Here is an 11,986-nt window from a genome sequence, read left to right as displayed (position 1 = left end):
TTCTTCTTGGAATGAAAATAAAAAAGCATGTGTGCTTTTATTTGCAGAGATAAAAAAGGGGAAAGCATTTAGCTTCATAACAATAAAGGGGGGAAAACAGAATATTCCAACCAAGCGAAACTCAACCCTTGCAACTTTTCTAACACAGCAGTTTGAGGAGGCATCTCTTCAAAACTTCTGCCTTAGCACTGTACTTCACCCTTTATTTCCTTTGTGTTCATAGTGCACAATATATTCAGCTCTCTCTATAGACCAGATTCAATGCTCTTTTACAAACAGCACCCTCAGGGAACCGGGTTGCATGACAACAGCATGAGGTCACAATTTCCCATCTCCCCGGGATTTATATTTATAGATTATTTTCTGGCCCATGTGGTTACCTCCCCACACATTTTCCAACCCCATCCTCACTTCTAGTACGTTTTGCCTTTGTTTGCATTCAGTGCTGAGATGCTGAGATCAGACTGTGTCATCTGCTTCCCCTACTTCTGGGGCTGGTGTAAATTTAATTATTTTTTTAGAATAATACCTGAGTGTAAGCTGTTATCAAAAACCATACAGCAATCAACACTATAATATATATATATCACAAAAAATTTTGTATACCCTTGAATCAGAAGACCAATTTAATTTCCAGCAAAAAGGTCTTCCTAGCACAGGGGGTCCTGTTAAGAAGCAGCAGAAAAATCCCCTGCATGTCCTCACCCAAATGAAGAACCTTTTTGACTTAATTGAGATTTGGTTGCATTTAATAGTAAGCCAATGAGATTGCCTGGATCTGACAAAACAAATCCCCACTGGCTGCTTTGGTCCATTCTATGTAATAGTGGTTCCCAACCTGTGGTCTGCAGACCCCTGGGGTCCACAAAGGCTTGAAGAAATATTCTGATTTAAATCTTGAGTTAAATCTCAGTGGTCCATGGCCACAAAAGATATTTAAAGGGGGGTCTGTGATGAAGAAAAGGTTGAGAACCACTGCTATATATCATTCAAGCTGGATCAAAAGCATCCCCTGGACACTTCACACATCCATGACATTACGTGTTAATAGCCCTCAGTTTGAGAATCAATAAGCAGCAACATTCAGAGTAAAGCCTCATTCTGTTTACATGGCATTGTGATGCTTGTTTTCTGGTGAGTTTCCATAAGCAAGTATTCCCTAAGTACTACAGTAGCAGACATTACAGCCTAAGGATCCAGGCTCACTATATGGTATGTTTTTATCCAATGTGCTCCGTTTCATTATCACCAGGCCTGCCTTTAAATTGTATTGCATTTAAATTTTAGAATTGCATTGTACAAATCCCCCCCCCACCCCCGTCCTTATTTTTCCTCATTTACCAGCTCTCTTGAGGTCCACAGAGCTCAGATCAAATTTTGCTTCACAAGGCCATCCAAAGCAAAATTTAGCAGGGAGCAAAGGGCAGCTCTCAGCTGAAGGGTGAGCCCCCGCCAGACAGTGGTGGAGAGGAGGTTCTTTGGAGTTTCATGAGACAGCACCCAGATGCCAATCAGGAGGCCCAACATGTTCAAGCAGAGCTTTATGAATTGCCCAAGGATGGCATCAGGTTTACCCAAGATTGACTGTTGTATTCCCAACTGCAATTGGGACTGGGATTTCCATCGTCCTTGTGGTTGTAAGTCAAGTTGGACTCAATTTTATATCAGCAATCATTGTGAATCATACAGTCATTAAGTAAATCCAGCTTCCCTAGTGGGTGTTTTTTTTGCCAGAAATTGAAAAAAAAAGGTCACAAGTCATGATCACATGACTGCAGGTCACTACATCTGGTCATAAATGTGAGCTGGTTGCCAAGCGCCCAAATTGCAATCACCTGACCACAAGGGTGGTGTGGCAGTCATAACTCACTTTTCCCAAGGCCATCGTAATTTTGGACTATTGTTTGACTATAAGTCAGTGGTTAATGTATAGAATTCAATATAGAGAATTCAATGATGTAAAGAGTTCAGTGACAGATGACAAGCTGAGATCAGAAATGATCTACTCTGGGGAAGCCTCTATGTCATGTCCTTTTTTTGTTTAAGGGTTAGCATAGAAAAGAAGAACAAAAGAGTTATCTTTGCTTCACCCAGGCCCCCTTTGCATCGGTTGCATTAACTTGGGAGTGGTCTATTTCAGTTTTTCCTTCCTTTGACAAAACAGTTCCCCCTTTTCTCCTTCAATTTAAGAATGATGGAGAATTTCTTAGAATATTTGCATATGGCTTTCCCCATGCATCCTCCCCTAAAATGAATGAGTGGGGATATTCTTGATTGGATTCTCACTCTTTAAAGGGAATATTTATTCTAGTGCTGGCCCCATAATTTGTAGCTTTTTGACTGAGCCTCAGAAGGAGGAAAATAGCTTCAGAGGTTATCACCCCTTTGAGCTACTTTGAAAGGACAGTCTTCTCCAATCTAAAATATCCAGAGAGTGGTTGGGATATTTAAATCAGCCTTTCCTCTTTTGCTACTTTCCAAATGTTTTCAGTTGCAACTCTCCCGAGCCCCAGTCAACATGACCCAGAGTCAAGGATGGTGGGAATTGCAATCCAAAATGTCCAGGGTCCAGCAAATTAGAGAAGAATGGCCCAGGTTATAACAAAACCAAGGAGCCTTCTTGTATAGTACTTTAAAAAAAAAGAAACTAACCAAAGACATAAATTATCCTTCCCAAATCTGACATAAATGGTTTCCTAGCTGGCATGAGCAATGAGGATTAGAGAAAGTTGATGTGCAATTTGGTTGTGGGTGTGTAGAATCCCTTGGAAGCAGTGCATTATAATTGTATCCTCAGCAGCATGGTAGATTGCTAACAAGGAAGTAATGGGACCAGATAAGAATTGCAAACTGAGAATTCAATTAGACCTTAAATATATCTAAAGCACCCCAATCCTTGTTAGTGGATCACACAATTAGTTCAACAATACTGAATTAATGTGCACTTACATAGGACCCACCCTTATTCATATGTAGTATCCCTGATGGGAGATTAGTGAATTCTTGTACAAGTAATCATCCTTAAGTTTTCTCCAGAAGTTCCATTCATTTGTGCCTCAGTAGTGATAATGATTCCCTATTCTCTATGACAATTAATTCAGCATTGCTCAATAATTGAATGTTGTTATTAATGACAAGGTAGAGAGTTAATACTGAACATTTTTTCAAGGTCTAATTCAGTATTTTGGCAACTTTAAGATATGTGGTCTTCAACTCGCAGAATTTTGCTGGCTGAATTCTGGGAATTGAGGTCCACGTTATCTTAAAGTTGCCAAGTTTGAAAAACACTGGTCTGATTTGCTTGATCTTTCCTTTTCGTTTGCCTTTGGCCTCAGTCTCTCCCTTCTACTGCCTCTGTTGCTGAAGATAACACTTAATCATCTGATAAAATACTGTAATTTGCATTGTCAAATGGGCTAAACTTTCAATTACCCCAAAACACTTCTTTACTTTTGCTCCTCTAATGTACTCCACTATTTCATTTTCCTCATAAAGACTGCCCTCATCTTCTCTGCAGAGATCTCAGTTGCACAGCAAAACATGTTTTCTGCCCCTGGGACAAGGTTGTAAAAACTTCTCTATGCACAAGCAGCTCTGGAGGGTCAAATCAACACGAGGGGAAAGTTATGAGCTTCTCATCCTGCCTTTGGGTGTCCAAAAGTTCCTCCAACCTTTGTGGCCATTGATGATGGTGGCTCAGACTGGAAGATTTACAAGAACAGCTTTAAGCAGCAAAGTCTTCATCCTCCAGGTGAGGCAAATTTTCTAATTTAATTTTTGTAAAAGTCTGACTTTTACACTGATTCCTCTATTATAACAGGGTACCAGATATGACAATGAAAATGGTAATATAAGGTTTTTTTTTAAAAAAAGAAAGCAACTATGAAACCAAATACATTTAAAAGAATATAGATAACTCTATCAATGATTAACAAAGCCTCAATGTAGAAGGGCTATCTACCACTGAAAAGCAGATGCTGAGGTCTAGCAACATGGCAAACTGTTGCCTTGTTTGCAAGCTTCCCTCAGAAATATATGGTGCCTGGTATTGGAAACATGAGACTAGACTTGATGCTGTTTTGATCCAGCAAGATTCTTTACTAGGGACAAGAAGAGCAAAAAGGCCTTTATGTGAGACCTTTCTCTTAAAATAAAAGAGGGAGAGAGAGTATAAATATGCGAGAATAAAAAAAAAATCATCTGTACGTATGCATGCGCCTGAGATGCTCAAGTCAATCAGGTTTCCTAAACAAAGTTCCATTATCTTTACAGACGCGTGGAATATTTGGAGAACAAGGAAAACAGGGCGGGGGCATTAGGGGCACCTATCTTCTCGCCAGTTACAGGATGGTGGGCGCTGAAAGCCAACCGCCCGCGAGGATTCCCGGTGGGAAAAAAGTGGTTCGGCGCCCCCATCCCTCTCCATCACCCCCACCCCAAGGAGCCCCGTAGAGGTAGGAACATCAGCAGGCGCGCCTCCTCTGGAGGACGCCTCTCCTTCCACCAATCGGCGGCAGAGGAGAAAAGGGGCCCAAATCTTGCCCTCGTTTGTTTGCATACAGACGGAGGAGGCGCACACGAGGAAGGAAGGAAGGAAGGAAGGAAGGAAGGAAGGAAAGTCGGTTGGAGAAGAAGTGGCGTCAACCTGCGGCAGACCCGGCCGCCGCGTTACAAGTCTCTTATCTTCGGCTGCGAAAGAAAAACAGGTGGGCGGGACCCCGAGACTTCACATTGGGCCCGAATTCCCTCGTTCCGCGGCGGGGGGGGGGGGGAGAGGACGCTTTCGGAAGACCTCTCACCAATTAGAAATGGAGGGGGCGCGGCTAAACGCTCCGCCCTCCTTGCCCTGACTATATAAGGAGGACTGAAGTTTACCCTGCTGGCGAGATACCCTGAGGAGTTGGGGAGGCTCGTGTGGGAAAGGGGCGGCCGGCCGGGAGGGATTGATGCGTCCGGAGTTGGGGACGCCTTTGCAAACAGCGGGCAGGGCCGGCCGACCGACTCGAGGGCAAGCAGCAAGAGGAGCGTGAGAAGGCAGAGAGCGGAGCGGACGCCGCAGCCGGGGCTGCTTTTGTTCCGTCGGGCGGACTCCTCCTGCTTCGCGCCTTGTGCAGCCGCCCCTTCGAATCGCCACCTTTGGGGGTACGTTCCCGAGGGGGGCGGGCGGCTTCGGGCTAAACCGCGCGCCAGAAATGACACGGCCAGGGAAGCCTTTGCCTGAGAATCGGCGACAGCGCCGGTCTCTCCGATTTGCACCGAGCGCTCGGCAGGCAGGCTGCATTGTCTGACTCGGACGCCGGGAGGGAAGGGTTAAACGCGTGTTCGCGAAGTGCTGATCTTTGTGCTGGCGGAATGTGCCGGAGCGGGAGCTACCTCACCGGGGCGGAGGGAAGGGGGAAGGGGTGGCGGTTGCCCGAAGGGTTAGAAGAACCAGGAGAAGGGCGCTCGGAAAGCACCAAAGCGCCGCCACCCTGTTCGGAGAAGCTGGGTCTAGGGCAGGGGTAGGCAACCTTGGCTCTTTTATGACTCGCGGACTTCAACTCCCAGAATTCCTGAGCCAGCTATGCTGGCTCAGGAATTCTGGGAGTTGAAGTCCGCGAGTCATAAAAGAGCCAAGGTTGCCTACCCCTGGCCTAGGGGGAAGTGCTGGCCGGGAGAGAGGCGAACGCGAAATACGTCCCTGACTTGCAGTTTCGTTGGTATTTTTTACAAAGGAGCCGCTGCACGTATCAATTAGATGCGCGGATTGGGGCTCGCTTGTTGGGGGTGGCAGGCTGAGAAGAGAGGGGAAGGGACCGCCGAGGGGGGCGGCGGAGGAAACGAAAGCGGAGCCCGAACTCTTCCAGCCTTGCGCGCCTGCCTGAATGTTCATTTCAGCAGCTACGAACGGCAATCGCCGCCGCCGCCGCCGCCGGCAGCACCCTGCCCTGCCTCTAGGGGGCGTCACAAAATCCCCAAGGAAATTAAATGCCAAACTTTCGTCGAATCGTTGTTGGATGAACACGCCTTTGTAAAATGCCTGGCCCGGCCTAAGCTCAAAAGAGGGCCAGCAAACAAGTTGCGGCTGTCTTTACAGCTAAATACTCCGTGAAGGAATAAGTGCAATGATTTCCATAAAAGAGTCGTGACAAAAATATGGGCAGGTCCTGCATGGTTCGCTGAGTATGCCTTAAGTTTCCAGTCTACTTGGCATGCTAAACGATGGTTGGAAACCTCTGTGGCAGGGTTCACCCCGTTTGCTGAGTCTGAGCAAAATCACTTTGTAGCTTAAGTGTATTGTGTAAATATTATATAAAAGTAGACTCAAGACGCTGGAAGGCACCTCGTTCTCTCTCTCTCTCTCTCTCTCTCTCTCTCTCTCTCTCTCACACACACACACACACACACACACACGGTCATGGTTGCTCTTAGCCAGCTTAAAAATTGTACCCACTTTGGGGCAGGAGAAGTGTTTACGGCTACAGACTTAATCAGCAACATGCTGGTACAGACGACTTAAAAACAATTTGGAATTACTATGATTAATTTTAATCTTGACTTGGGGCAGAGAGGGGGCTGTAGCATCTTCTACCAGCTGTTAATGTACTATATGGTGCAAACCCAGAAATGGATTAGTATAAGAACCTGTATATGAGAACATAATACCTAATAGTAACCATTGTGAAGACTAACTGACAGATTCACTGAAGGACACTCCATGGTACTTTGATGTCATTTCTATAGTGCTTTTGCCTGATGCATTTATTCCCAGTTAACTGAATCATAGTTACTCACCTGGTTTTCTGAGGTCAGCTAGCACTTTAGATCAAAATGTGGTTTGCTGTTCTGATTGTGTGATGCCTCTGCTCAAAAGCAGTATTTCTCCAAATTAAATGTCTGAAAGGGGAATAGTAATGGGATGCAAGTTTTTCTAAGGGCTTCTCAAAATCATTCATGCCCTGTGGGAAGTGGGATGTTGAGCCCTGAATGTCTTCTTTGAGCTAAAACATTGGACTATAAGTCTCATTGTAATTTCCTACTCCAGTTTTCTCTCTGCCACATGGACTGAGGGGGCAGGGAGGAGTCCCTACCATCTGCTGCCACTGTGGACAAGAAAGGCTGGAATTATATGTATGCGTGCCTCTCTTTGCTTCATTGAATTAGCTCTGGCCCATTGCTTGGAGAAACATCTGCAGCTGTCCAGAGCTGCAGTTACTTTTCGGCTTTCAGTCCCCCAATAGATTCAGAAGCAAAGATTTTTAAATCCAACTCAGCTGTAAAGTCCACTGAATAATTTGGGGCCAGTTGGGCAGACACTCTGTGGTCCCTTGAATTTCTAAGAAAAGTAGCAAGAAAAGGTTTCCAGGAGTCTTTAGCTTGGTAGTGGCATAGGTATTTTTATGTTAAGACTCTTAGATCAAATCTCTGAATAGAGTTAGGGAGGAATTCAGTCTAAAATACCTGGGAAATGCCTCAGTCTGCACCTATGATGTTGTGGTTATCAAATGTGTATAGAATTTAGCTAGGTGCAACCTCAACGTGTCTGGAAGATGTCAAGTTAAGCAGGGGTAGTAGACAATATCAAATAAATGGACTATGCAGGACAGCTTGTCTAGACGGGTGTAGGCAACCTTGGCTCCTCGTGGACTTCAACTCCCAGAATTCCTGAGCCACATGACCTTGACAGACGGTGCTGATGCATTCTTTTGAGTGCTGGAAAGCGATATTAAGAAATTGCTAGAGTTAAGATACAGCACAATCAGACTTTCAAGAATCTGATATCTATCTCAATAAAATTATCGGACTAAAATGTAGCTCTGATCTTCCTGTGGAGTTTCTGGTTTGACTCCTGTGATGAGGCTGACATTGTGACATTCCTCATTGGAAGGTCACATTGCACTGGTGTTGTCTTTGATATATTGGCATTGAGGACAGCTGTTTTCCCATCTGAAAAATAACCTGATCAACTAGTTAGAATGTCAGCAAGGGAGCTGAATCATTCCTTCTTTCTTTGACTTCCAAAGCCCAATTGCTACCAGCAGAGCCTTTAGAATTCATAGCAGTGAGTTATTAAGCCAACCTTCTAACCTGAACTCTTTGTCTTGCAGTGCCCTGTTTGTGATGGCTGATCACATGATGATGTCAATGAGCCATGGCATGAATGGGATGCAGAACTACCGGATAGGCATGAATGGGATGCAAGCCCCACCGCAACACGGACAGCAGCATGTGCTAAGGACGCTTCCTCCCAACCATCAGATGATGCAGTATGGAGGCCCTGCTATGGATGGAGGAATGAGGCAGAGGCCGGGCATTAATGGACAGATGGGTCACCACCAGATGCCAAACACAGTGATGTTCAACAATCCAAGTCAACAGCAACAGTACATGGGACCTGTGGGTACCCAGCAACTTATGGCAAGTATGCACTTGCAGAAACTCAACACGCAATATCAGGGCCATCCTCTCCTAGGCATGACTGCTGGCCCTGTTGGACCGGGTGCACAGCAATACAGGATGGGCCCAGGACAGCACCCAGGCATGCAGCATCTGCCCTCCCCTGCTTTGACCTTGAATGTTATGGACACGGATCTTATTGATGAGGAGGTCTTGACTTCTTTGGTTATGGAGCTGGGCTTGGACCGCATTCAGGAGCTGCCAGAACTTTTTCTGGGACAGAATGAGTTTGACTTCTTCTCAGACTTCGTTAACAAACAGCAGCCCAGCGCAATCAGCTGCTGAGCAGCTCTGCCTGGGAAGCAGGCCTGTTTTTCTTGTGGCCTGATTGTGATACACGCCTGCCTCCAGCATTCTCATTTTCTCCTGTAGATACGTTGCCCAGATCATCTTTGCCAGTTGCTTGAAAAACAATACAATCGCCAGATGCTTTTTTTTTTTTTACTTTTTTCCTCCCCTTGCACTGCCTTGCTGCTTCTCACAAGGGAGAGAATGGCTTTTTCTTGTGCTGTTCTTGCAGAGAGGGTAGTTGAAAGGCTTCTGCAGATGGGAAATGAATAGCAGTTGTAGAACTTCAGCCATTCAGGAAAGAAAGCCTGTCCCTTCAAAACTATTCTGCATTTGGACTACAAACAATAAGAGGGGTGGGTTTCAAAGAGGTTGAGAACTGTTCTGCTGTATCCCTTCTCTGATGGCAGAACAAGCTGTTTCCATAAACCCCTTTCCTTCAGGGGTAGTGATAATGGATTTTTAACCTTTTTCCTGAAACATGAATGGCTGGGAGATACTCTTCACTGTTTCTCCTGCCTTATTGCCCTTCAGTACTGTGAAGTCTGCAACCATCTCTCCTTTTTTTTTACTTGAAAATAACACTCAGGCCTCAGGTTGGGGTTTTTGGTTCTGTTCTTTTTTCCCCCTCTTGTAATTGCATTCCTTTGTTTTGTATTAAGCTGGCAGGAGTTTCTGGGGGATAGCTGGCACATGTGTTCAAATGACAAATCTTCAAGGTTAGGTCACTTCTGATGGGGAAGACCAACTGATTAGCATTTCTTGATAGGCTGCTACAAACATGAGCTATAAGCTACTCTCTAGCTTTTTCTGCCTCTTGAAACCAAATAAAATAACCATGTAATTGTGTATATTTTTAATTTTTCAAAGGGAAAAAGAAACCTTTGTTGTATTTCTATTTATTTGGAAGGGCTCAATGTTACCTTCTGAAATCACTGAGAAGGGCTAAACAAGACACTGAAGTGCATGTCCCTCCATATTTTTTGTTATCTCTAATTAAAGCAAGAATATTTTGTTTGAATGAAAAAATGGCTTGTTGCTCTCTGGGGGCTTGATTTTTTTTTTAAAGTTTTGATTTTGTTTCTCAAAAAATGGTGTGGATAGCAATTTTATTTTTATTTTCAAATTCAGAAAGTTCAGTAGAGTGGAGATTTGCTAAGGATCCTTCTGTTTGCAGGCACACATCTGTTGATTAATGAAGTGAAAATGTACAGATGATTTTGTTTTTCTCCAAATAAAAGCTAAACCCTCAAATTTAAGATCCTTCCTTGGGTTTTGTGTCTTAATTGAAATATCTATGTAAGAAAATGTTCCTGGACTTGCAATTAAGTATGGACGAAAGGTCTAACATGTTATACTTTTTAAATTGCTCTGTCTCGTCCTCCCAGATGCCTGCTATTTTGGTAAGTACTTGACATCCTCAAATCCTTCAGCCTTTTTCAGCCTCCTTTTCAATTGCCTCTGAGATAAGCCTGGTTTTGCATGTGGCATTAAACCATGCTTTGTTTAATCTTAATTTTAACAAGCCATAGGGTGGGTTTGTACAAAATGGTAGCTATAAAGCACCATTGTTGGGTTCAATAGACTAAACCAAACCTAAACAAACCACAAGCTAAAATACTTGATAAGTGCAGAAGAAGGTGTAGATGCCCTGGAAAATACTTATAAGTAGAGAAGCTATTCAAACTTCCAGATGGACTACAATTCCCATTAGTCTGGCTGACATAGTGTGGTGGGGATAAAATCCTTAATATCTGGGGAGCACCAAGTGGGAAAGACTGGTGTAGGAAACTTTGGGGATAGGTGCCCCAAGTATGTTCTGACTTTGCGCAGCTCATAAAGAAGCATTTGGGGCAATTAAACCTGAGTTAAGTGGTTGTACATGTAAACCACAGATGTTACTGCTATTTTAAATGAGAATAGGAAACTGAAGCAATCAGTATATACTAAGGTCAGACTTAGGTTCCCTAATGTGTTGAGATCTGCCTGGAAGCTCTAAAAGTTGCAGTTGAATGGCAGCTTAGGAAACTTAACTTCACCTGTGTGTTTGATCATAACGTATCAGATTACTGATGCTTTCCATGATTGCTACCACAATCTTAGCGACTTGCTTAAAAATCTAGCTTCTGGTGTCTTCTGATAATGACCAAAATCCTTGATCTTTCCAGATGGAAATATTGCTATTAAGTAATTGACTGGATTTTTGGAGGCATTTTGCAGTAACATTATGGCATTTGTGCTCAGAGTAAACAGCTTTGGCACCATGCCTAATCTTGAAAAAGTCAAACTTGATTAATTATTGGATGAGAAACCACAAAAAAATAACAGGACATGACTGGGAAATTAGAAAAAAAAAATCCTGGGAGAAAGTAGTAGCAAATTACTTCCATTCTGTTGCCAAAACCTTAATGGATGTGCCCTAAAGGTCACCCAAAATCAAGCTAATTAATGTAGTGTAAACTCCACCACTGTAGTTGCAACCTTTGGTTTATATGGTTTAATATGTGCAAAACCAGTCTGTTGTTGCTTAGTAAAATTCCTTGCAGCTCTCACTTTGTGGTTTCCCAAATCCCTGGAGAAAAAATTGGATTCCATGTTTAGGGAAATGGATTTATAAAAGTTAAAGGCATGCCTTAAATTTTTAGAAGATTCTATAAAAAAAAACCCCTCCTTTCCCCATCTCAATTAAGCCCCTTAAACTTCCCAGCCAATGGAGATGTACTCAGAAAACCATGTTTTTTTGTGAGTGTGAACCCAGATGGTAGTGCTTATTGCTGCCTACATTCTCTTTGGTAAACATTTGGAACTATTAATGATTGAAAACTTAATGGCACCTGAGATGGAGTTGATTGCAAACGAAGAATATTAATATAACTAAGGAAAGTTGTAGTTAATATCAGGGGAAGGGAGTTTGGGATGTTGATGTAGTTTTTTAAACTGTGCTTACCTGGACTCAGAAAAAGAAAATTTACCAAAGACTAGATCTGATTCCTGTTGAATTTATACATGAGGTTAAGTCAAAACCAAGCAAACTATTATGATGTAGTATGAATGCAGTCTGCTTTTTAGACTCCAACCTGGTTCATACAATAGAGTAAGTTCTTTATTTTTTGCTTGTTTCCTTTATGAATTGTATAAATCTATCCTGATTTGGAAATTAGGCTTTAGGCCTAGTGTGATGTCTGAAACCAAACAGTCTGGCTTACAATGGTTTTAAACACAGTGTGCTTTGGTGCAATATCCTTGGTTATTCACCCATTTC

General features: G+C 43.4%; 1 protein-coding gene across 2 annotated transcripts; it reads left to right on the top strand.

Moving 5' to 3' along the window:
- Positions 1–4,608: 4,608 nt before the first annotated feature.
- On the top strand, positions 4,609–9,988 carry LOC107288018 (cbp/p300-interacting transactivator 3-like). Of its 2 annotated transcripts, none has more exons than XM_015816594.1 (2): positions 4,609–4,706; positions 8,088–9,988. In XM_015816594.1, the coding sequence occupies exon 2, from the start codon at positions 8,101–8,103 to the stop codon at positions 8,719–8,721; it is 621 nt and encodes a 206-aa protein (XP_015672080.1). In that variant the 5' UTR covers positions 4,609–4,706; positions 8,088–8,100; the 3' UTR covers positions 8,722–9,988. The 2 variants fall into 2 exon arrangements, with proteins under 2 accessions (XP_015672080.1, XP_015672081.1); XM_015816595.1 differs by lacking the exon at positions 4,609–4,706 and adding an exon at positions 4,891–5,142.
- Positions 9,989–11,986: the final 1,998 nt, after the last annotated feature.

The sequence above is a fragment of the Protobothrops mucrosquamatus genome, unplaced genomic scaffold (assembly GCF_001527695.2).
Source record: "Protobothrops mucrosquamatus isolate PMUCROS unplaced genomic scaffold, P.Mucros_1.0 scaffold468, whole genome shotgun sequence".
Taxonomy (NCBI): domain Eukaryota; kingdom Metazoa; phylum Chordata; class Lepidosauria; order Squamata; family Viperidae; genus Protobothrops; species Protobothrops mucrosquamatus.
Note: the sequence above shows the minus strand (reverse complement) of the source record. Positions and strands in the feature narration are given on the sequence as shown.